Source organism: Acomys russatus, chromosome 4 (genome assembly GCF_903995435.1).
Source record: "Acomys russatus chromosome 4, mAcoRus1.1, whole genome shotgun sequence".
NCBI lineage: Eukaryota > Metazoa > Chordata > Mammalia > Rodentia > Muridae > Acomys > Acomys russatus.
This window is the reverse complement of record NC_067140.1, coordinates 14,463,609-14,486,631: the sequence shown is the minus strand read 5'-3', so window position 1 is coordinate 14,486,631 and position 23,023 is coordinate 14,463,609. Positions and strand designations below refer to the sequence as shown.

Sequence of the window (23,023 nt, the reverse complement as noted above, 5' to 3'; positions counted from 1 at the left end):
TTTGTAACCTTCACTACAATTTATATGTGTTTCATTCAGCAGGGGGTAGGGGTTTGTGTGTGTGTGTGTGTGTGTGTGTAAGAAAGAGGAAGGTAGGGGCTAGGTACTGGAACTACAGTAGTAATAAGCAAACTCCTTAATCCTGTCTACCTATAGATCTCAAAGACTAATGAGGAAGGCAACAAAAATATATAAATAATGTCTTGTGAGGGGAAAAGATCAGGAGTTTAATTTAATTGGAGGTGGCAAGATCAATAAAATGACAGGAACTGAGTCATGTTCCTATGTTACTGGCTCTAAGAGAAAAAAAGCTGAGTTTAGTAAGAGATGATAAAGGGACTTGCTGATAGCTTCACGGCTTTACAAATAATGCTGCAACTAGAATCCAGACTCACATTTCTAGCATCAAGCGTGGGCTTTTTTCCCATTGTGTTCCTATGGACCCTCCCCAAGGGTTGAGGAATCAAGCAGGTCTTAGAAAGCAGTTGGTGTTAGACTGAAGAATCAAAAAAAATGTATCAACTGGTCGTGTGAGACCTGTGGTCTCAGCAGAGGTAGGAGAATTGCTTCAAGTTTAGGGCTAGCCTGGGCTGCATGGTGAGATCCTGCCTTGAATCAGGACATCCCCCCCACCCCCCGTGTAGTGTATATAAGCAGTGTACCTAAGGAAACGCTGCTGTTAGAAGAGAAAGAGGTTGAGGTTATTTTCTCTTCAAACATGTTCATCAGGTGCTCTGGACAAAATCAAATATGAAAACTTAACAGATACTAGTAAACTAGATACTAGGAAGGAGCTGCACATTAATCTTACTCCCAGTGAACAAGATCTGACCCTTTTTCAGGAGCAATATAGCTGCTCAGCCTAGACTGTTGGCATGTGGGACTGACAGGGAACCTGCGGATCATAGGACAAAGAAAAAGCTTGTGAAGAAATATTATCAGATTTTTTTGGCTTATCCAATTACTCTTCATGGAGAAGGAGTATGATCATCAGTGCTGATGAGGCCAAAGGACAAGGAAGAGAAAGAGGAAGGAAAAGAGTGTGGTGCAGAACCATAACACACACTGCTACTTCCTTCGAAGACGCAGAAGAAAAGAAGGATGGCGCTGAGAATAGAGAGGATGATAAAGAAGTGGACTGGTCAGGAAGAGTTTGACAATCCCGGACAGTGGTGGCGCATGCCTTTAATCCGAGCACTTGTAAGGCAGAGGCAGGCAGATCTCTAAGTTCAAGGCCAGCCTGGTGTACAGAACGAGTTCCAGGACAGCCAGGGCTACACAGAGAAATCCGGCCTCAAAAAAACAACAACAACAAAAAACAAAAAAGAGCTGGAGAGATGGCTCAGTGGTTCAACTGGCTGCTCTTCAGGAGCTGGGTTCAATTCCCAGCACCCCATGGTATTGACTGTAGTCCTAGAGGACCCAGTACCCTTTTCTGGCCTCCTAGGGTACCAGGTACATGGTACACAGACATATGCAGACAAGACACATACACAAAATGAAAATAAGTCTTTTGATACCAATGGCAGCTTCTGGGGAGAAGGTAGTTTCTTGTGAAGACCAGAATAAAGAAAACCAGAACCTCATCTGTGTTCTTACAGGGGACCTCTGTGGGCCATCTCCAAGGAGTGGCTCAGAAGCATTGATGAGCACTGTGTCCAATAGCTGAAGGAGTCTCAGGGGAGGATGTGTCAGTTACCAAAGATGGCTTGGAACTTCTAGAAGACAAATAGGAAAAGAAAACTTAACAAAATTATGAAATATATCTTAGGAAAAGACTAAAAAGGTGGTTGTGTTAGATGTCTTGGTGACATCCTCATGCTGTTGTTGTCACGTGCAATTAAGGGTAGACAGCACAGACAGAATCATGAAGGCTTAACCCCTGAGAGCACCTCAGCTGTGGGAGTTGGAAGACAGCAGAAGATCCCTTGGAGACCCACCCTGGCCACTCCATTACTGAGACCTTACAGCAGAAGGCAGAGGCTAACAGCAATGACAGGTCTGGAGGATCTGGGTACTTCCATCTGCTCCTTCCATCCCGCTGTGCTCCTGTCCTTGACCTCAGTTGGGACGCTCCCTGGATGCACTCTAGCAGGCCCTACAGCTACAAGTGCTCAGACTCCCCGGTGTTGACAATGCCAGCACTGTTGTGGCATGATGGCGCCTCACACATGGAGAAGCACACAGGCTTCGGCAAGGGAGCACTAATGCATACACTCAGTGCCCCTTCCTCCTTCTGCCAACGTCGGTGCCGTGGGTGAGAGCTGGGCGGTATAAACCAACCTTAAATGGCATGAGAACGAAGATGAAGATGAGACTGATAACTCCGGGCCATGAAGTGAAGCTCTTTCTAGTGTCACTTCATACTGTAACTAGTAACTTGGTGGTCCACAGTGTTAAGTATGAAGCTTAGGAAACCAAATCTTTCCTCGTGGAAGTGTTTGAACTATACCATGTCAAATGGCTCGCATTTCATCTTCTAGTATGCCTTTTTACAGTTCCCTGTGGTTAATTCTTCATGGACTAGTCCTCAGGAAACCACTTGTTAAGCTAAACTCAGTGGGAAGCATTCTCCACTGGCCTTGTTTCCAGAGTACCAGGGAACAGAATGCTGAACTTCTTGAGGTCTGAACAGGCTGGTTGGGAGTAGTGAGGTCTATTCACAGGCTTCTGAATAAAAACAGTCCAGTCAGAGTCAGCATTAACAGGTAAATGAGATGGAGAGGAGGCACACCAAATACTGTCCAACTGGCAACTTCCTGTGTGCCCATAGCCCAAGTTAAAATCATTCTAGAAGCCTAAAGATAACACCTGGTGAGCTAAAGTCTGAAGAGACACAACTGGCTGAGGTCCAGAAGTGTGCAGATTGGGACGTGGCTAGGGAGCGCTCACTGGATCCTGTTTGTTCTTACAGACATTATGCTGAGTCTGTAGGGAGGAAGGTGCGAGACCTAGGCATGGTTGTAGACCTGATCTTTCTCAACACAGAAGTATCCCTCTCACAAGCACTGGTGGACGTTAGCCGAGGAGGATCTCCCTTTGCCATTGTCATCACCCAGCAGCACCAGATTCACCGTTCCTGCACAGTCAACATCATGTTTGGAACTCCACAAGGTACAGAGGCCCAAGTAGTGCAAATTCCCAGAGATAGTCACCAACACACTGATCCTGCACCCTACCCATAAGAAGTGTGTTTTGGGAATCAACTGACATGTTTCAGCTCCAATGTGGCAGCTTTTTGTGCTGTGGAGGAGACTTTCATCTTTTTCTTGGTGTTCTCTGATACTGTTCTGGATCTGCTGGCAAGCTGTCAGCAGTCAGTTCTGGTGCAGTAGCAGGCTGATTTGTAGTATTTACTGATTTCCATTGTGTCCCATCTCAAGCCACCAGTGTGATATCACTAAGGGACTCTTGGAAAGACATGCACACTCCTGGCTCCCAGTGAGGTCTGGCTTAGGCATCTGCTGCCTGAAAGGTAGCTCCCAGGGACAGAGACTCAGACAGTTCGTCAGTGTGCTGGAGAAGCAAGTAGTGGAGTTGTGAGTGCAGGTGGAGGGGACAGAAGGAGACAGGGTCCTTCAAGTCATCCTTCAGAGTAACTTGTGTGCTTTGAGCCCAAGCATGGAGAGTCAGCCATTGGTGCCCTGCTTGTGGTTCTTAAAGCTTAACATTCTTTTCCACCTGCCCGTGATCTCTTCTGACCTGGATGTCACTCCCATAGTCACAGGGTTTATTAGACTCTCATTTGTCTCTGAGGAGCTGCCCTTAGTTTGTGGATAAAAAGTGTCCCCACCACCCTGCAAGACTGTTGCCCCATTGGGAAGAGCTGGTTATTTAGGGTTACAATTTGATCTTAGTCCATGACTTTTGAACTGATGAATTAAAAAGCTGTAGTGGCTCTGTCCTGAGGAGCACAGCGGGGAGCCAGGCTTCACAGAAGACTTTTCAGCCTCCTGCTGCTGCCTGGCTGTTCCCTATGTGGCCTGTTTGACTCTGTGGGAGGCTCTTGTGTTCCTTTGGTTTTTACCACAGGTCTGTGATCCACTGAAGTAGCAGCTCTGTAGGAAAGTATGTCCCACACTGAAGAGCACTGCTCTGTCCCTCAGCCCACCTCACTCAAGGCTCAAGGCTTCTTCCCACTGCAATGCTTCTCTGCTTTGAGACTAGGAAAAGGCTTGACAAAGTACAACAGTAGCTTTTAGATCTGTCATGGGAGAAAATAACTTGTGCCATTCCCTCCTACAGAGCATCGCAACATGCCCCAGGCAGATGCCATGGTGCTGGTGGCCAGAAATTATGAGCGCTACAAGAATGACTGTCGAGAAAAGGAACGTGAAGAGATAGCCCGACAGGCAGCCAAGATGGCTAATGAAGCCATCCTCCAGGAAAGAGATCGTGGAGGCCCTGAGGAGGGAGGTCGTGGCAGGCACCCTCTAGCTATCCAGAGCCTCATCAACCTCCTGGCAGACAACAGATACCTCACTGCTGAGGAGACAGACAAGATCATCAACTACCTGCGAGAACGGAAGGAGCGGTTCCTGAGGAGCAGCGCCGACTCTCTGCCTGGTGAGCTACGTGGCAGGGCCGAGGTGAAGTTCTCACTCTGCATTTCTCTCATCCTGTGCTCTGGTGGGAGGGTGGCATGCCCAGGGTTCTCTGGGGTGGGCAAGGAAAACGTGCCATCCTTTGGCTTCTCCACAAGCCATGCACGCGGATGATGCTGTTGATGACGGTCTAGAGTCACTGCTGAGCTCTGCTCTCTAGAGTTGGGCTGCTGGGAGCTTACTATTACTGCTGGCTCCCTTGGGGCCATGATGGACATAACCCCCCCCCCCCTTGTTTGTTTATTTATTCCTTTTTTAAAAGCAATTTTCTTGGGCACTAGTCTGCTTTCTGTGAAACAGTCCATACCCTGAAATGGCCTCTTTGGAATTTGATTTTATTGTCTGTACTGTGTGATTGTTGTGATGTACGATTGCTGCTGTTCTTTGCCTGCTAGGCGTCCTGCCCTTAGGGGGCACTCTCAACCAAATGCCTCCCTCTTCTGTCTTCCAGGCCCGATTCCCCGACAGCCACTCGGGTCGGCCTCGAGTGCCTCACTGAAGACAAAACCAAGTTCCCAACCGCTTCAGAGCGGCCAAGTGCTCCCCTCTGCTACACCCACTCAAGCTGCACCCCCCACCTCCCAGCAAGAGCTTCAGGCCAAAATCCTCAGCCTCTTCAATAGTGGTGCGGTTGTGGCCAACAGCAGCTCTGCATCCCCCTCAGTTGCTGCCGGAAGCTCCCAGAACCAGAATTTTTCCACAGCAGCAAACAGCCAGCCTCAGCAAAGACCACAGGCCTCAGGAAATCAGCCTCCAAACATCGTGGGACAGGCAGGGTCTTCTCAGAACATGGGCCCCAGGCCTGGGGCTCCTCCCCAAGGGCTCTTTGGTCAGCCTTCCAGTCGCCTGGCACCTGCCAGCAACATGGCTAGCCAGAGGCCTGTGTCTTCCACAGGTATTAACTTTGACAATCCAAGTGTGCAGAAGGCCCTGGACACCCTCATTCAGAGTGGCCCTGCCCTTTCCCACCTGGTGAGCCAAACTGCAGCACAGGTGGGACAGCCCCAGGCCCCCATGGGATCTTACCAGAGGCATTACTGAGGCTCCACCGGTCCACTGTCCCTAGGCCACTCTTTCCCCGGTTCCTCCCACTTCATCCTAAGTAGAGATGTTTGGAAGTGTTCTTCGCACTCTCCGGGTCAACATCTAATATCCTAAGTTTCTCGCACCACTCCTTCCTGCAGCTGTTGCTTACCACTTAACAGAATCAGAACTTAGACTGCATTCGGGGCTGGATCATTTGGGTAGAAAGAAAATAAATATTCCTGGGATCTAGGCTCAGCTTCTGTCTGACAGAGGTGCTCTGGCCCCTGCCTAGTGGATTTGGAGGAAAAAAGGAAGAAGCCAAGCCCCAGCTTGCCTCAGTTTGGAGGACCATTTGTGAAGTCAATGGTCACAGCCTCTGTTTCCACCTCTACACATGAGCCAGAGCTGAGCTCCTGCTCACAGGCAGGGAGGCCTTTGGCAGACAGTGCCATTCACTTTCCCATCAGAGGATGGAACGCCATTCAAGGACTCATATCGGCTGTCAAAGTGTGATGTGACAGCCACAGAAGAGAAGGCTCTATTGCCTGCAGTCACAGTGGTCCCTTGGGAGTTGGTTTGTTTTCCAGTTTCTTGGAGTCTCCAGAAAGTGCTTGCTTAGCACTTTGACATGAACTCTGACTCTAGGACCCGCGGCTCTTCACAGCATTAGTCAGCACCTTTCTGTCCAGCGGCACCTCATGCGGTCAGCTCCACACTCTGGCACTGGACACCTGTGTTGTCAGTGATTTATTTTGAGCCCCCGGGCTTTTGTTTTCATCCGGACTCTTGGTTTTTTTTTTGTTTTTTGTTTTTTTTTTTTCCTGATGAGCAGGGGATAGGGACCATTTGATGTTAGACTGTGGTAGTTGGGTATGTTCTCATACAGACAGCAGGGTGACACTTAGAGGAGGGCTCTGGCAGCTGCCCTGAAAGGAGCCAAAAGAAAGTGCTTTTTCTCTTTGGAAAAACTTCATTAAAACCCTGTGGATCAAGTCTGAGGGAGAAACGGACCTGGCAGGGCAAGCAACAGTGGTAACTCCTGTTGCGTTCCCGCCAGAGCTTGAGCAAGCCAGTTTCAAAACCCAAGGTCCCCAAATGGCAGCAGTTTATGTTCTGATCTGTTTGTGTTATATGGTGCCCCTCCCCTTTTTTGGAACTCTTGTGTTGTTGATAAAATGAAATAATTACTTTTTAATTAAAATGGAAAAGTCAGACCTGTGCTCATCTTTCTTGGGTATGTCCGCAGCACCTTTTTGCAGAGCACTTTGCCCAAGATCACAATCTCTGCACCCAGAATGCCGGAACTTCTGTGTTGTGCTGCCTAGTGAGAAGTGTTAGCTGCAGTGCCTAGCAGCAAACTGTGCCATACTCTGCCCCTGCGTCTGGTAGACAGTATATCAGCAGCTGTGTCCAGAACTGTAACAGGAAGGAAACCATTTTGAGGAGCCTTTATGGGTGATGGGTGGAGGCAAGTGCTGTCCTCTCTTGCCTTCATCTCTGTTGCTGCCCACTGTGCAGGAATATGGCATAATCTATAGTCAGAACCTGAAAGCCCTGAGGAGCCTTGCATATTCTTGCATAAATATCTCAAGCCTCCCTAAAGACTTGCTGTCTTCTAGAGGATGCCATGTGACTTCACACTTAAGAAGTGCTTCCCAGCTCAGGCACTGGCCCCAAAGCTGGTGTGCTCCCTTCTGTGAGCAGGGGACAGTGACTCCCATCCAAGAATCCTGTTCTAATTGGATATGAAGGCCCTTTTTTTTTTTTTTTTTTTTTTTTTTTTTTTTTTTTTTTTTTGAGACGGTTTCTCTGTGTAGCCTTGGCTGTCCTGGACTTGCTTTGTAGACCAGGCTGGCCTCGAACTCACATCAATCTACCTGCCTCTGCCTCCCGAGTGCTGGGATTAAAGGTGTGCATCACCACACCTGGCCCACTTTTAAAATCCCCAGCACTTCAAAAGGGTTGGCAAGAGGATTGGAAGTTCAAGGTCATCCTTGGCTACATAGGCAAGTTCCAGGCCAGCCTGGACTCCATGAGACCTTGTCTCAATGACCAAAACTTCATCTGCTAACAGTGGATTTTACTTCTTTCCAAAGTGTCTAAACCATACCCCTTAGGCTATCAAGGGTGTAATAAAATTATTTTTATTGCATTGTGTGCAGACGGGTATCTAAAAAATTAACACAGTAAAAGCCTTAAAGCATTAAATGGGAGCATTCAACAGTAAAGGAAAGAACTGGCCCTCTCCTTTGCATATTGGCACAAAGAACACAAGATCAATACCGAGGCAGGATGCGAAATACCGAAACACTAAAATTAAAGGCAGGCCTAATAATAATAATATTAATAACAATAAATACTCTTGATTTGGCTTGCAACCTCTCCTATTTACAAGGGTTTGGACTGCACTGCATTGCCCTGCACATAGGTCGGCTGAAACAAAAGCAACACTCGTTCTTACTACCGGGCTATTGAAATATTGCACTCAGAGTAAAAGTCACCTGGATGGACATGGAACATCTAGCTACAGTGATTATAAAGGTGACTTGAACGACACAAGGTTCATAACAAATATTGCACATGGAGCACAGAAAAACTTGGGGTTCTGTCGTGGGATGTTTGTTTTCATCAACGGAAACTTTGCTCTTGCCAGCCAGAGTCTGGGCCCAGGTAGTGCTGCTACTTTGGTTCCCTAATTGGTGTTGATACAGCCTCCTCCCCTTCTGCCCGGCCCCTCTCTTGCCCGGAAAGGCAAGGCAAGTCCTGGATCCTACACTTCCAACTTTATGCCTGGAAGAATATCCAGTCCTCATCAAATCTCAGAGGAGCTTTGGGTCAAGCAACAGCTCAGTGGACCTCCAGCCCCGCCACTAGCCACATTTGACCCTGTCTAGATGGCACCAGCTGCAGCTCGCTGCCTTGGGCTCAAAGGAAAGGAGGTGCTGAGGTCAGCAAGTGGCCCGGCCCCGAAGTGGGCAGGATGTCTAACTAGGTGCGCAGGCCAGGGCCCTGGGGCTGGAGGCACTGTACCCAGTCCCAGAGGGCGCTTGAAGGAGCATGCAGTGCCTGTCCCCTTAGTAACGTGCCCTAGGGGAAGGGAACGGCCAAACGCCTGTCTAAGGGGCTGAGGGAACCTCCCCACAGATGGGGCTGGTGGAGCGGAAGCGCCAGGGATGAGTTGGGGAAGCCAAAGGCCTTGCTAGGGTCCTAGTCAGAAAAGGGTGGAGAAGCGCTGGGAACATCTGAGCCCACGTGACTCCAGCCCTATTCAAGGACCTGCTGCTAGGCAGAAAAGCCCAGCCCCAGAGCACTCAGTAGGCAGATTGGTCCCCTGGCAGGACCTGCAGATGGGAACCAAGGGAGGGAACATCAGAGGCTGCGAGAGGCCTCCTAATGAGTAGGTTCCTAGACTGACAGTGACTCCTCGCCTGTCCCAGGGAGAAAACTGGGGAGGATGTGCCCTCCAGCTCCACGAATTCAGTCTTTGGCGAGGAGCCACGGGACAGGGGGAGCAGACGGCAAGCCAACAGAGGAGAGGCGCCTGCTCCTCCACGAAGGCACCGGGCGGGGCTTCCTCGGTGGGCAAGGGCCTCGGTTTCTCCCCCTGGAGGGGTGACCCCTCGCTCTCCTGGCCTCCGGGAAGCCGGCCGCCGGCTCACCTGTGTTCGCCAGGAACTGGAGGGAAGAGAGGGAAGCCCAGGGCGGGAAGGGAGAACAGAGCGCCAACCTTAAAGCACTTGGCTCTCAGCTCTGGTGCGCAGGGAAGCCTGGCTCCCGGGGCTTCCGCCTTCCTGTGCGCCCGCAGCGGGGAGAGCGCGGCCGAGGAGTCCGTTGCGCTTCTAGTTACAGAAATATGGGGACATTAAAAATACACGCGATGTCTCCTGTACACTATGTATAGCGCGGCCGACCGGCTCCCTGGCTCGGCGACCAGGGTCCGAGGGGGGGGGTGGAGCGCGGCGGGGCGTGGGGAGGGACGGGTACGGAGCTGCCCGGTCCGGGACCATGGTTCCGCTCCTCTCCACGCCTCCTCGCCACCTTTATTGCAGCGTCTGCTCCGGCAGGGCGAGGCCGGGCTCAGAAGAGGGGCCCACAGGCCGCCCTCTGGGTCAGCCCCGAGGGGCGCGGCCTCGGGGCTGCAGGCAGCGGGGGGGGGGGGGGGGCGGAGGGAAAGGACCCAGGGCACGGGCAACAGGGTTTATGTAAACGGTGACGGCGGCGGGGTGGCGCGGCGAGGGCTCCGGGGCCGCGGGCCGGGCTCGCTCGGGCCGGAGTGTCTGGTCCTGGCCCTCAGGAGTAGATGGTGATGACCTCTCGGCCGCCACCGCGGACTAGCATCACTCGGTCCAGTTGCTCAGTGAGGACCTCCAGGAACTCCATGTCTGAGAGTTGGTCAAGGAGCTGTGCCTTCCTTGAACCTGCGCCCCTGTCCTCGGTGCTGATCCTGCTCTGAAGTTTTCATCCCAGGCTAGAAGACCCACGTACTCTGCCGTCTACCTCCCTCTTTCCCTAACTTAAATTCAGGATACAGTTTTCGTCACCATTGCGGTTACGGGGAGGCCCAGGCATGTTGAGCAAAACCAGCTTGGCATCCCGGGATTTATTCACGATGACCTCGTTCAGCCGCACAGCTGTGTGCATGCGCCTCACATTGGACTGGTTCCTGGGGAAGAAAAGAGAGGAGGTGGGGTCGTTAGCCCATGATGGGAAGAGTTAGGTCTGGTCGCCCTCCCTGCCTGAGTCAGGCTGCTGGGGCCTGGTGTTAGCCAGCTTGGGACCTCCCCCAACCCCCATCGCTGTCCAAGCTGGACAATGGCCAAGGACACCCCTTGAGGGTTCCGTGGAGTGGGGACCCTAGAAACCTAGGAGAGAAAATGGAAAAATGGTGGTGCACTTACAAGTTTTCCCATTCCCTTCAGGAAACACAAAGAGAAGCAAAGAGAGAAAGAAAAAGAGAGGGGTCAGGAAAAGAGTGGCCTCCACTGAGCCAGCTGCCATCTGCCCTGGGTGAGGGGAGTCCCCCACCACCTTCACCTTTGCAACGCCTGTACTTGGGAATTGGTCCTCGCCCTTAACAGGGAAACCAAGGCAAGGTCTGCTAGGCCAGGACCCTCCTCGTTTATTCTGCCATATTAAACACAACCTTTAGGCCCACCCCACCCCAAGATGCAGCCCGAGGCCCATACGGCTTCATGCTGAAGAAGTCCTTGATGCCTTCGGAGGAGACAGGACTGGGGCCTTTATTCTTCTCTGCCGCTGACTTGTCCTTGGTCCAGGTAAGATGCACCTTCTCTGGGTCTGTCTCCCCCTCCCCCTCAGGCTCTTCCCCTGGAGATGGCGAGCTGCTGGGGCAGCTGGGAGCACTCTGGTCATGGATCAGCTGCACCTGAGGTAGGGATGATTGCTCAGTGGGTGACTCTCTTGGTGGCCAAAGGTTCTGCTGCCACTAGCCAAAACCAAACCCAGGCCACTCACCTCCTCCTCTGGCTTCTCCTCACTGTCCCCTGCTGTCTCTTCAGGAACATTGAGGTGGAGCCGAGTGTTGGCTGGATTCTTCCTCCGAATGGAGCCCCGAGACTCATCTGTGATGCTCTGGATCTAGGGCGTGACATAGGTTGGTACCAGCTCTGCTGGGGGTCACCACCCACGCCCGCCATGAGCTATTACTACAGCTGACACTTATTCAGGTTACACACATTCCCGAGTGGCACGCTTTGTGAAAATAGTACAGTGCCTCAAGACCAAACACCTATTGCATTGCTGACCTGGCCTCTGGTCTCCAGAGCTCAGACCTTCCTGCCATCAGCATCCAACAGTCCAACACCTGGCATGGCCAGGCTTGAGCCTAGCACTGTGGGCCTGTGCCACTCTGGCTGGTCCCAGCACATCCATTTCTTATCACTTCCGCTGTCGCCTATCTTTCAAGGGCCCATCCTTGAACGTAAGCCATGCTCTGAAAATCAGATTCTCTCCACTTGAGAGACTCATAGCCCATGATCCTTCACCCTCGACTATGGGATCTGCCACTCACTTCCCCAAGCAGCCTAGTACCCATTTCCAGGGGCCCTTCTGTCCACAGCCCTGGGTATCATCCCTCACTTCCCCCAGGGATGCCACTCCCTGGGGTGGATCTTTTATCCATACTCCAGGGGGCCTATGATTGAAAACCAAAAAGATCTTACCCCACAGGGTGTCCAGCACCAGTACTCCTGAGAGCCCTTCACTCATACCCTAGGAGGCTTGCCCCTGACTCCTACCCAACATCCATGTCTCTAAATACCCATCTGTTACCCACTCTGAGAGTCTGTTCACGAACCCTTGCCTCCCACACTGGCAGCCCACACCCCCCTGAGAATCGTCATCCATCCATATTTAGCATCCACTATTTTCCCTCAGGCCTAGAAGTCTCCTACAGAGGAGAAAGTCTGTCTCAATGCCAACATCCCTGTGAGGGGGCTGGGACGATGCACATATCATTGCCCCCTGCAGGAGAGCCCAGTGTCAGGAGGTGATGGGGGTTAAAGGGTGCTTACGGTGAATTCGACAGTGCTGATGGCCAGGGATGTCAGTCCAGAACCGCCCACACGTGTGCAGACCCAGCGTCCAAAGCAGTCTGTGGCTCTGAGAGTCAACGCCAGGGCACCCTTACCTCTCGTTCCCGCTCGTTCTTCGTCAGGTGCATTTGCTTGAGGATCTGAGAGCGTTGCTCCATCACCAGTGTCTTCTCATAGGTATACGCTGAGATGTCGCTCTCATGCTATGGGCCAGGAAGAAAGCGGAAGCTTGGAACCGAAAGGCTGAGGTGGGGAGGCAGGGGCCCTCCCTCCCACCAGCCTGCAGCTTCCTCATAACATGTCCTAGCACCAAGGTTGTAGGAGGCAAGGGAAAGCAGGGCAGCTTGTTGCCTGTGCACCTAACACAGAACCGAGGGTGTAAATGGCGACCTGATGGGCGGGTTGATTAACTAGTTACCTGAGTGAATTGGGGCGGGGGGAGCGGGGGAAGAAGTTGGTGAGGAGAACAGGAGATGAATGAACACATACCTAGGTGAATGGGTAATACATGAATGGGTGCATGGGTAGGTTAGTGAACACCGCAGGACACACCTGAGGAGGTGGAGAGACAGGAGTGGGACAGCGGATGTACCTGCCTGGGTTTGAATCCCGGCTCTGCCGCTCACCCTGTCAATCACCGAAGCTTTCTGTGCCTCAGTGTTGTAATTGGGAATGAAATCATCTAGTGTGTGCATCTCACTGGAGGGCCATGTGAGTCTCTGCTTGTTAAGTGCATAGAGCAGAGTATCACAGAGGGGGCACTCTTTAACATGGTGGATGATACTCTTGTGTGAAAAGGCTGGCTGGATGAAATGCCACAGGGAAAAGCATCCGGTGTCATCCGCTGAAGGGTATTAGAGTGGCCCTGATTGGTGCTAGGGCCAATAGGAGGAGCCCCAGCTGAGACTTCGGGAGCCTCACCATCTCCACCACCTCCACCTCCGCAGTGATACGTAAGTGGTACAGAAACGTGGTCAAGTCCTTCTTCATCTGGATGCTGTTGTCGTCCATCTGGGCCACGGTGAAGATGCGCATCTTGCACTTCCTCCAGACCTGCGGGCATCAAAGGTGACCCAGACGGGTCCAGCCAGAGGCCGTGAGGAGACCCTTGGCCAATGTGCCCGTCTTCCCCAAGGGCTCTTCCCACCACGGCTCTGTCTGTAGATTCCCCTGCTCATATCTGAGGTGCCCCTTGCCTGTGCTAGGCACAACCCTCTCCTTTGTAGCAGTGTGCCCATCAGAGTGACATGTCAGTTCCCCCACCCCCAGGGCAAAGCGTGGAGACTGAGCCCTGAGCTCACCCACCGTTGTACCTATATGCACACAAGCCCTCCCCACACCACAGACATGCACGCACGCATGCGCGTGCGCGCACACTGACCTTGTGGTGGCGCAGCAGGAAGGGCAGTAGCATAAGCATGCCTCCGTCATGCACGATCCACCACACATCAATGCTGCCCTCGGAGAAGCGCTCAGGGTTCCCAGGAAACATGGAAACATTCTTGGTGACCAGCAGGGCCAGGTGGCCGGCTGTGGTTTCCCGGACCAGTTCTTGGAAAGGCCAAAAAAGGGACGAGAGGGCAACAGTGACCAATCCTCCTGGTACCCAGGGAAAGCCACAAAGTCTCCTGGCACCCAGCACCGAGCACCCAGCACCACACCCACCATAATCCATCTGACTTTGGCCTTAGACTTTGGTTATCAGAACACCAGCACTACCTGGACTGCATCATCTACTGGCTATGTAGCTGTCAGAAAGAACTGGAGTCTCTCCTGGTCTCAGTTTCCCAACGTGTTAAATGGGAATAAAGTCCTCTGTCCTCTCTTTTTCTTTTTTTTAATATATACGTGTGTGTGTGTGTGTGTGTGTGTGTGTGTGTGTGTGTGTGTGTGTGTGTGTGTGTGTGTTCATGGGGGCACACGTGTAGATGTATACAAATGGAAGATATCAATCTCAGGCATTCTTCCCTGATCCTCAAGAGGTGTCCACCTTGTTGGGGGCTTTTGTTGGTCTTTGTGGCTGTTTCTTTGTTTGAGACAGGACTCTAACTGCCCTCCCTGGATTGGAGCTCACAGAGTAGGCTAGCCTGGCTGGTAGCTGAATCCCAGAGAGTCTCCTGTCCCTGCCTGGGGACCTCTGGATTCTTTCATAGTAAGGGCTTTACCAACTGAGCCCCCTCCCCAGCCTATGCCTCTTTAGATTACGAAGAACCCACCAGCCTCACTGAATCCTGAAAGGAGACAGAACTGTTTGGACTTAACAGGGGGAGCCTCTGGCTGTTTCAAACATGACTTCTCAGCTGTGTGGCCCAGCTACTGGCTATTTAACTGTAAGAATTCCTGTGTCTTTATGTCTCAGTCTCACAGGAACACACATATGACAATGCCTAGCACTCAGGGACTTTGAGAACGTTAGAGAAAGCCCCAACTTGCCTGGCACACAAAATGCATTCTATAAGTGTTAGTTGGATACATCTAGGACAGACCAGAGCTGAGACACAGACCCTCACCTCAGTGACTTGTGATGCTGCAGCCCTTGTGCTACCCTGTTCCCCCCCCCCCAGGGCCTGACCCAGAAGCTGGCATGTGGTGTCACCTGTGTGTGCTGAGCCACACTCATGCTGAGCTCAGAAAACCCTCAGAAGCAAAGCATCCCAGGGCCAGACCTTCATCCCTGTGCCCACCGCGTCAGTACCGATGAAGTTCCTCCATGTCTGGTGGTCCTCTTTCTGCCGCCAGTTGCGAGGCCAGCCCACTAGCACGGTGTTGTGTTGCAGCCCTCCGAGGCCCCCAGACTGGATCAGGTGGGACACGCCATCGCGCAGGTTGGAGGAGATCACGACTTGGCAGAAGCCCTTCACCTTCTCAGCCTCCATCAGACGCCTGATAGACTGTGGGGAGGGTATTGTGTAGATATGGGCCAGCCTCAGACACCCTGGGCTGGGACTGGGGAATCACAGCCTCCCCCACCTCATCTTCTTTTCCATCCCTCCCTCTCTCTGTCCCTCTCTGCATCTATCCCATCTTCCTGAACCTCAGCTCTGAGCCTCTCCAACTCTAGGACCCAAACTGGTACCCCATCATCTGTGGTCCCTGTTCTTGCTCATCACAGCTGAGCCGCCCACCTCCCCGCATCCCACAACTGCTCTAACTTATCCTTTGCTCAGCACACTCTCCACCACCACCACCTCGCATGCTCCTGACCCCATCATCCATTAAAAGCTGCCTCCTTTGACTCAAATGCCTAGACACCACCCTCCTTCCAGCCCACCGCTAAGCCAGGCTGTTGTGCATGGCCACACGATGTAATTTAAAGCATTTTCAGTGCACGTGTGATCTGCACTGAGGGATGGGTTCTCCTTGCTCCCATTTTATCAGTGAGGAAATCAAGGCTCAGAGAAATCAAGACTCACTTTAAGGACAGGCTGGTAATGTGAGTGACGACTCAAGAGCCAAGAGGCTCACTGCAAAGGCTCTGCCCTCAACCACTGCCCTGATGTCAAACAAATAGAGGCTAATTTCCATCTCTGACACTTCCTGGCTGTGGCCTCGGGCAAGTCAGCTAACCTCTACTCTTATCGTCCCATGGCCGGGCAGATCCACTTAGGAATCAGGAGAATTACACAGCTCGATTCATGAAAGGGCTCGGGACACTGCCCTGTATCATAGCCCTAATGTGTAATGTTGCTCTGTTGTCAGTAAGCCAGTGTAGCGGTCACCAGCGCCTAATGGGGTTGGAGCCTTCTGTGTGCGCCTGTGGCCTCTGGCTAGCACTTGGTCTCCTGCTCTGCCCTAAGCCTAGCCTAGAGCCTGGTACCCAGCATGCTCTCAGCCAGTACATGTTGAGTTGTCCTGACCAGTTGCGGCCTCCAGCCCTGGGCCTTGATTGATTGGTGTGAACAGCTCAGTAAGGCAGAAACAGTAACTGTCACAAGCCATTAGGGGTGCCCCTCCCCATCTCACCTTACCTCCCTTGGGCCCCCCTTTTCTCTGTCTACTCGCGGCTATAGCCCTGAGGGAAGACAGGCCTGAGTCTTAGGTAGAGCCCACATCCTCTTCTTCCCACTGTGTTCTAGATAACTCTCCTGCAGTTCATGACTACACAGCTGCCCCATTCACAGTGGCTCTGTATGTTCCTTTGTGGATGTGACAAAAGCAGGTGACCCAGAGCCAGGGGGCATGTGCAAATCATAGCTACACTTCCTGCCAGCTGATGTTCCTCTCTGGGCCTTGGTTTCCTCCTAGAAGATTTTTAAATTTGTTTTTCTTTTTCTTTCTTTCTTTCTTCCTTTCTTTATTTATTTATTGAGACAGGATCGCTCTACATAGCCCTGGCTGTCCTGGAATTCACTATGTAGACCAGGCTGATCTCAAGCTCACACAGACCCACCCACCTCTGCCTCTGGAGTACTGGGACTAAAGGGATGCACTACCACACCTCAAAGATCCCTAAATTTGGAAACACCTTAAAGGATTTCCTCCAGGCAGTAGCTTCTGCGTCTAGGTAACTTGGCCTCTAAGCCTCAGTTTCCTTACCCATAAAATGGGCCCTTTTGGCTCTATCAGCCTTCAGTTCTGAAGGCTGAATTGTGCATATGTGCATGTGCACACGTGTGCGTGAATGTGAAGGCCTGAGGTCAACATTAGCTGTCTCTCTTAACTACTCTCCACCTTACTTTTTTTTTGAAAGTGACTCATTAAACATGGGGCTCCCTGATTGGTTAGCCTTGCTGGCCAATGCCACCCCCCCTCCCCCCCCCGCCCCCCTCAGTGCTAGAACCACAGCCTTGCATCCCCAGTGCCTGGCTTTTACATGAGGGCTAGGGACCCCGAGATCAGCAAACATTCCATCCACTGGACCATCTCCGCAGCTCCTCCAGGTTGGAGTCTAAGGCACTCGCTCACTCACTGACCCTCCGGCTTGTCTTTTACAGACAAGACAGATCCTTGAATGCCCTGTGATCCCAAAAGGTGCGCCGAAGGCAAGACCAGCTCCCTTCAGACCCTGACTTGCCCACCCTGCCCGGCCTCTCCTCACCTCCTCTGCCCGCTGAGCCTGAGGATGGTTCTCCAGAAAGGTGCCCTCAAGGACAGAGCCCACAATGGTCAGGCCCTTCCCTGCTTTGAGCTGGGAGGTCAAGGAGAGCAGCTGCGGGTGCACCACGTTCTGATCCTGGTCCACACGCACCAGCACCAGCAGCTGAGGCCTGAAGAGGGTGCAGGTGCACGTGACCCACCTACCACCTCCCCCTGCCACCCACCCTCCCACCACGTGACCAATATCAGTTTACCCATTTGTCTTCTACGCCCCCACAACCGGCCCTATCAACTATAACCCGCTGGAGGGATAACAACCGTTCCCTTGAGCGGCGAGCCCTCCGGCCGTCCCCCCACACCTCTCCATCTGTCCACCCCATTCATCTCTCCTTTCAACCACCCACTCCTCCATCTCATCCTTCAATCACCCAGCAATACCCAGATGAATTTACCTACCAGGCATTATTCACTCAATCGCCCACACACCCACACACCCTGCTGTCCATTCACACATCCATCTATTCGCCCAGATAGACTTCCCATCTGCGTACGTGCGTATCCATCCATCCTACCAGCCATCTACCCATCACTTCTTTATGCACACAGCATCACATCCCTCTAACTCTCCATCACTTCCAGAGTATTCACCAAGTATCTATTCTAGGCTGGACCATGTGCTGACCACTTGAGAATCTACAGGCAGCGCCAAGCCCAGCATCTGGAAGGCCCAGGTTAGTAGCATGTCTATAATTCAGACTTTCAATCTGACCCTTGGTGGAACTAGGGAGGCAGATGCCAAGCTGGGTGTGTGCTGTAGCCACTTAGGATGTACCTGACCTGAGAGGCAGAAGGGGAAGATTCTAGAAGCCCTAGGCCCCTTCATTCAGTAGAAACATTGACATTAGTCTGGAGACTCCTGGGAGACCCTACCACTTTCAGAGCAAGAGAGCAGACTCCACAGAAGTGATGTCTATCTGTCTCTCTCTGTGCGTCTCCACAGATCTGTGAGCTGGCAGTACCCCCAGAGCTAGGAAGAGAGTTTGCCATACAACATGAGTTTGAGAATTATTTTTCACAAGTAATGGAATGATCAAATATAGACAAACACATGGCCAGGAGACTGCCATGGTGAATAGATTTGGAGAACAAATGTTTGGGACTTAGTCCACCACAGTGTTGTGGAAGGAGGGGTCAGGAGAGATGGGGGAAGGGGAAGGTACCACTCAACCAAAGTCAGAGGGATAAATATGGTCCCTGCTCCCTTGCCATCCGTGCCCTGAACCCCTCACCAAGTGCCCTCACCACTTACCTCCAGTTCTTGGTGTGCGGAGGTCCTTCCTCCAGGCGCAAGAGAGCGTAGCGAGCAGCACTGAGAGATAGGCCACGGATCCCATCACCCCACTCCTTCTCTGCCCTGAGGACAAGGAAGGAGATCACATGAGGCCAGGAAACTAGAAGGGGCAGGAGAAAGCATCCCACAGAACGGGCTGTCCCAAGACACAGCCATCTCTCCCAACTCGCTCTCATCTCCTGACTTAGTCAAATCAAGCTGTAACCTGTCCTTTTTTCGAGACAGGGTTTCTCTATTTATTCTTGGATGTCCTGGACTCACTTTGTAGACCAGGCTGGCCTCAAACTCACAGAGATCTGCCTACTTCTGCCTCTGGGATTAAAGGCATGTGCCACCACACCCGGCTATAACCTGTCCCTCTGAAGTCACTCCTAAACCTCAGCGCTTTCTTGCCCATCTCTCAAAGCCTCACCTTCATCTCCAAACCTACCCCCATATCACCAGCATCCCTGTATTTCAGGCCTGTATTACCATCCCGTCACCTCTCAGCCTTTTGTGTTCCTCACCCTGCCCGCCCTCAACCTTCCCGGCCACCTCCTGGCACTCACCCCCGGTACTCAATGTACTTATAGATGAGTCCAGCGATGAGCATGGCAACCAGGGCATAATACCAGGAGCAGATGAACATGAGGGCCAGGCAGAGGCTCATGCCCAGGAAGGAGAGAGTCCTGGAAAGGGAAGAGAGCCCCTGAACCCTGGCAGGCCTGATGGGAACGCCTGGGCTCGGGCAGCAAGAGTAGGGTGGCAAGGCAAGGCCTGGGTAAGTCATGGGTGTCCAGGTGGTCTGAATGCTACCCAGTTGTCACCCTGAGAGCCATGCAGACACGGACTTTCTAAATTAACACGTGGCCACAGGCAGGACACTGCTCCATGCCCCACCCAACTCCCAAGTCACTGCCCCATCTAGTTCCTGTCCCTTAGACCTGACCACTGAGCTCCAAATAGATGGGTTCCTGTGGTTTCTAAGACAGAGGTCCATGGACACACTAGAAACAGGACCTTCCAGAGAGAGGCCAGCAGCAAGATTAGCCTTAAGACCGAAGTCAGGAGGCCTTCATGAAAGTCTATCATCCTATACTCTTACAGGAGACCATGGGCCAGTCACCTGCTGTGAACTCAGTTTTCCCTGTGTGGGGTGAGCATGGTCCTTTCCGTCACAGGGGAAAAAAAAAAAGTACGAAACACGTTAAGGAGGCCTGTGGCCCCCTCGAGGGGAGAAACCCTGCACCAGGTGCCAACATGCTCACCAGAAACACGGGAGGGAGTGTGGCAGTTGTGCCCATTTCCCAGCTGAGGAAATGGAGGCTTGGAGAGTGCTCCATCAGCAACCCAAGTTCTCAGAGCCAACAAGTGGAGAGTCAGGCTGCGAATTCGAGTTTGGCAGAGTCTAGCCTCCATGCTACATTGTAAAAGGTTGAGCATCATGGACAAGGAAGAGATGGTCACTGAGGCTGTTTCTGACTGGGCCACATCATTGCCTCCAACCGCAAGACCCTCTCTATGCCCTTCCTTGAGCTATCTGGATATAAAGGCTGGAGAGGATGGGACACCCTGCCTGAAGACCTCAGCTCTGAGGTGGGGCTAAGGAGAGGCAAGAGGTTCTGTGGGAAAGGGCCAGGAAAGGTCACCCACCAGTGGTAATAGCGAAAGCGTGGCCTCCAGTTGGGTGTCCTCAGCAGCGTCTGCACTGCACAAGCCAAGTTCACAAACATGTAACACATCAGGAAGAACCTAGAATGTAAAACAGACCTCAGGTGAAGCAGATACAGGAGGCACAGAAAGAGAAACTGAGACTTGAAGAAAGAACAGGACACTGGGGAGAGGTGGGTAAGAACAGGACACTGGGGGGAGAGGTAGGTAAGGGAAAGGGAAGAGAAAGTGTCAAGTCATGTTGAAAGGCCAGACTTCACAGCACACTCTGACGTGGGTGAGGGTAAATCTATACAACAGAGGATGGACTTCTGTGACCACTGGGGGTGGTAGTGGTAGTAGTTGGGGGGATAGCAGGAAGAGAGGCTTGAAGGGCCCACAAGCGGGGCCCCAGGTCTGGTACGCACATGGAAAGGATGGGGGCAACCTCGTCCAGGGAAGCGATGAGGATGCCGATCTCGCAGATACAGGCAGTCAGCAGCAGCGCCCAGGTTGGCTCTCCATTGGCCTTGCCGTGACCAAAGACCTGGGGACAGAGCAGCCATCATGGGGGACTGAAACCTTCACCAGGGAAGTAGAGGCAGGACTCTTACAACCAATGAGAGGGTATGAAGAGATGACTGTATTCTGTACCATCTAGGGAACCCAAGTAAATGGCAGGCTCTCTCAGGCTCACCCACCCCACTGCCATGCCATGCACAACACTGAAATGACCTCCAGAGGGAAAGAAGCTTTTAAGGGCTAGGCAAGATGTGTCTGCATGCTCTATAGACCTTTTTCTTTAAGCAACACAGAAAAAGAGAGTGTTTCCTTGCCCTGTGGCAGGCTCTCTGATTTCCCATCTGGCCCCTAGATAGAAGAGCTCTATCTATTTTCCCCCTGAGGGCAGACAGTGTTTGGAGACTGTTCTGATCACAGGCCAAAGCCCAAGTGAGGTCCCTTCTTTTTTAGTGTAGCTGTGGGGCACTACACAGGAGGGGGCTGGCTGGTGATGGCCCCGGTTCAGTGTCTCCTGGGCAGGGGCCCAGATGACTGATCTTTTGTGCTGGGCGGCTCTCTCACACTGACCTGCAGGAACGGCACTATGCCATCCCGGGAGATGGCCTGGAGTAGGCGTGGGGCCCCTGTGAGGCTCTGTAGCCCAGCCCCACAGGTAGAGAAGAAAGAGCCGATGACAATGACCCAGGGAGATGGCCAGGCCAGAGTGCCCACCACCAGGTTGCCATTCACAGCTTCCCCAAACCTGGGAAGAGACAATAAGGGGTCAGAGACGATGGGTGAACAATGCCACCTAGATTCCAGAATAGGTCTCCCCAGACTAATGGCTTGCCCAACAGGGTGCTGACTACAGGGTTAGGCTTCCTAAGTATCCTTGCTACTTCCTGCCTGAGTAGCCTTGAGCATATCACCAACCCCTCTCAGCTGTAAGATGAGAATCTCCATAACTTCCTCATGCATACGCTGGGAGGACAGGAAGTCAGGATGTGAAAACTGTGCCTAGTGTGGGGTATGAATGCAATTTTAATAAACGGTCAGGTGTTAGCATGGCAGCCACAAGCAAGTTAAGTCAATTTGGTTAAATGGGACTGCACCATCTCCATGTCTTAAACAGGCGCTCTGGCTTCATTATATGCTGATGGTATAAGGATAAATAGAAAGAGGCCTGCAAGACAGCTTCGCAGGAAAGGGCGCTTGCTGCATCCCATAACCCACATGGCAGAAGGAAAGAACTGACTCCCTCAAGTAGTCTTCTGACCTCCGCATGTGCACTATGGCATAGACATTCGAATGTGTACACATAACACACATGAGTGCACATGCGAATGCGTGCACATTCATAAATAAATTAATGGTTAAAAAAAAAAAAAAGATTAGGCCAGGCACACCTTTAATCCCAACACTCAGGAGGCAGAGGCAGAGGCAGGCAGGTCTAAGTTTGAGGCCAGCCTAGTCTACAGAAACAGCTGGTCTCCCAGGACAGCAAGGGCTACACAGAGGAAACTCTGTCTCAAAAAGAAAAGGGGAAAAAAAAAAAATCAAAGGCAAGAATTCTATGTCAATGGCATCATCTCAAAACAGAAGAGGTGTGGCCACTTGTGAGGCTGGTGCAGAAGGACACTCCCTGAGCCCAGGAATTCCAGAACAGCCTGGGCAATGAGGCAAAACCCTACCTGTGAAAGGGGGGTGGGGTGGGAGTGGGTGGGGCAGATGGGTCTGCTGTTAAGAACACTGATTACTCTTCCAGAGGACCTGAGTTTGTTCCGAGCACCCACATGGCAGCTCACAATCTGCCTGTAAGCCCAGCCCCGGTGGCTCCAGCACATCCATAGGCACCAGGCATGTATGTGGTACACAGACATGCAGGTAAACACTCATATACATCAAATAAAAAACAAATAAATGAGTTTTTTTTTCTCGAGACAGGGTTTCTCTGTGTAGCCTTGGCTGTCCTGGACTCACTTTGTAGACCAGGCTGGCTTCGAACTCACAGAGATCCGCCTGCCTCTGCCTCCCGAGTGCTGGGATTAAAGGCGTGCACCACCACGCCCAGCGAAATAAATGTTTTTTTTTAAATATATTTTATTTATTGTATATGAGTGTTTTATCCGCAGAAGAGGGCATCAGATAACATTATAGATGGTTGTGAGCCACCATGTGGTTGCTGGGAATTGAACTCAGGACCTCTGGAAGAGCAGGTGGTGTCCTTAACCACTGAGCCATCTCTCCAGCCCCCGAAATAAATGGTTTTAAAAGGTGAAAGAAAAAGAAAAGTAAGGGGAGGGGAGAGGAGGTCAAGGCAA

At 52.1% G+C, this 23,023-nt stretch overlaps 2 protein-coding genes across 6 annotated transcripts in view; one reads left to right on the top strand and one right to left on the bottom strand.

Moving 5' to 3' along the window:
- Ncoa5 (nuclear receptor coactivator 5) overlaps positions 1-6,337 on the top strand; it is a 31,717-nt gene extending 25,380 nt beyond the window's left edge. For 2 of the 4 annotated variants that reach the window (XM_051143799.1, XM_051143800.1), the window contains 3 exons: positions 2,915-3,114; positions 4,246-4,566; positions 5,056-6,337. In XM_051143799.1, coding sequence (XP_050999756.1) covers positions 2,915-3,114; positions 4,246-4,566; positions 5,056-5,645 — 1,111 coding nt within the window. In that variant the 3' untranslated portion in view covers positions 5,646-6,337. Of the gene's footprint in view, positions 1-2,914; positions 3,115-4,245; positions 4,590-5,055 lie in introns of all 4 variants that reach the window. The other 2 variants (XM_051143801.1, XM_051143802.1) reach the window with 1 other exon arrangement.
- Positions 6,338-9,275: 2,938 nt separating this feature from the next.
- Slc12a5 (solute carrier family 12 member 5) overlaps positions 9,276-23,023 on the bottom strand; it is a 39,149-nt gene continuing 25,401 nt past the window's right edge. For both annotated transcript variants that reach the window (XM_051143798.1, XM_051143797.1), the window contains exons 12-26: positions 21,291-21,465; positions 20,630-20,748; positions 20,205-20,303; positions 19,121-19,240; positions 18,531-18,635; positions 17,223-17,391; positions 14,880-15,075; positions 13,566-13,735; positions 13,106-13,237; positions 12,280-12,387; positions 11,106-11,228; positions 10,817-11,016; positions 10,529-10,543; positions 10,160-10,293; positions 9,276-10,012 (exon numbers count right to left, since the gene is read on the bottom strand). In XM_051143798.1, coding sequence (XP_050999755.1) covers positions 9,921-10,012; positions 10,160-10,293; positions 10,529-10,543; positions 10,817-11,016; positions 11,106-11,228; positions 12,280-12,387; positions 13,106-13,237; positions 13,566-13,735; positions 14,880-15,075; positions 17,223-17,391; positions 18,531-18,635; positions 19,121-19,240; positions 20,205-20,303; positions 20,630-20,748; positions 21,291-21,465 — 1,957 coding nt within the window. In that variant the 3' untranslated portion in view covers positions 9,276-9,920. The remainder of the gene's footprint in view (positions 10,013-10,159; positions 10,294-10,528; positions 10,544-10,816; positions 11,017-11,105; positions 11,229-12,279; positions 12,388-13,105; positions 13,238-13,565; positions 13,736-14,879; positions 15,076-17,222; positions 17,392-18,530; positions 18,636-19,120; positions 19,241-20,204; positions 20,304-20,629; positions 20,749-21,290; positions 21,466-23,023) is intronic.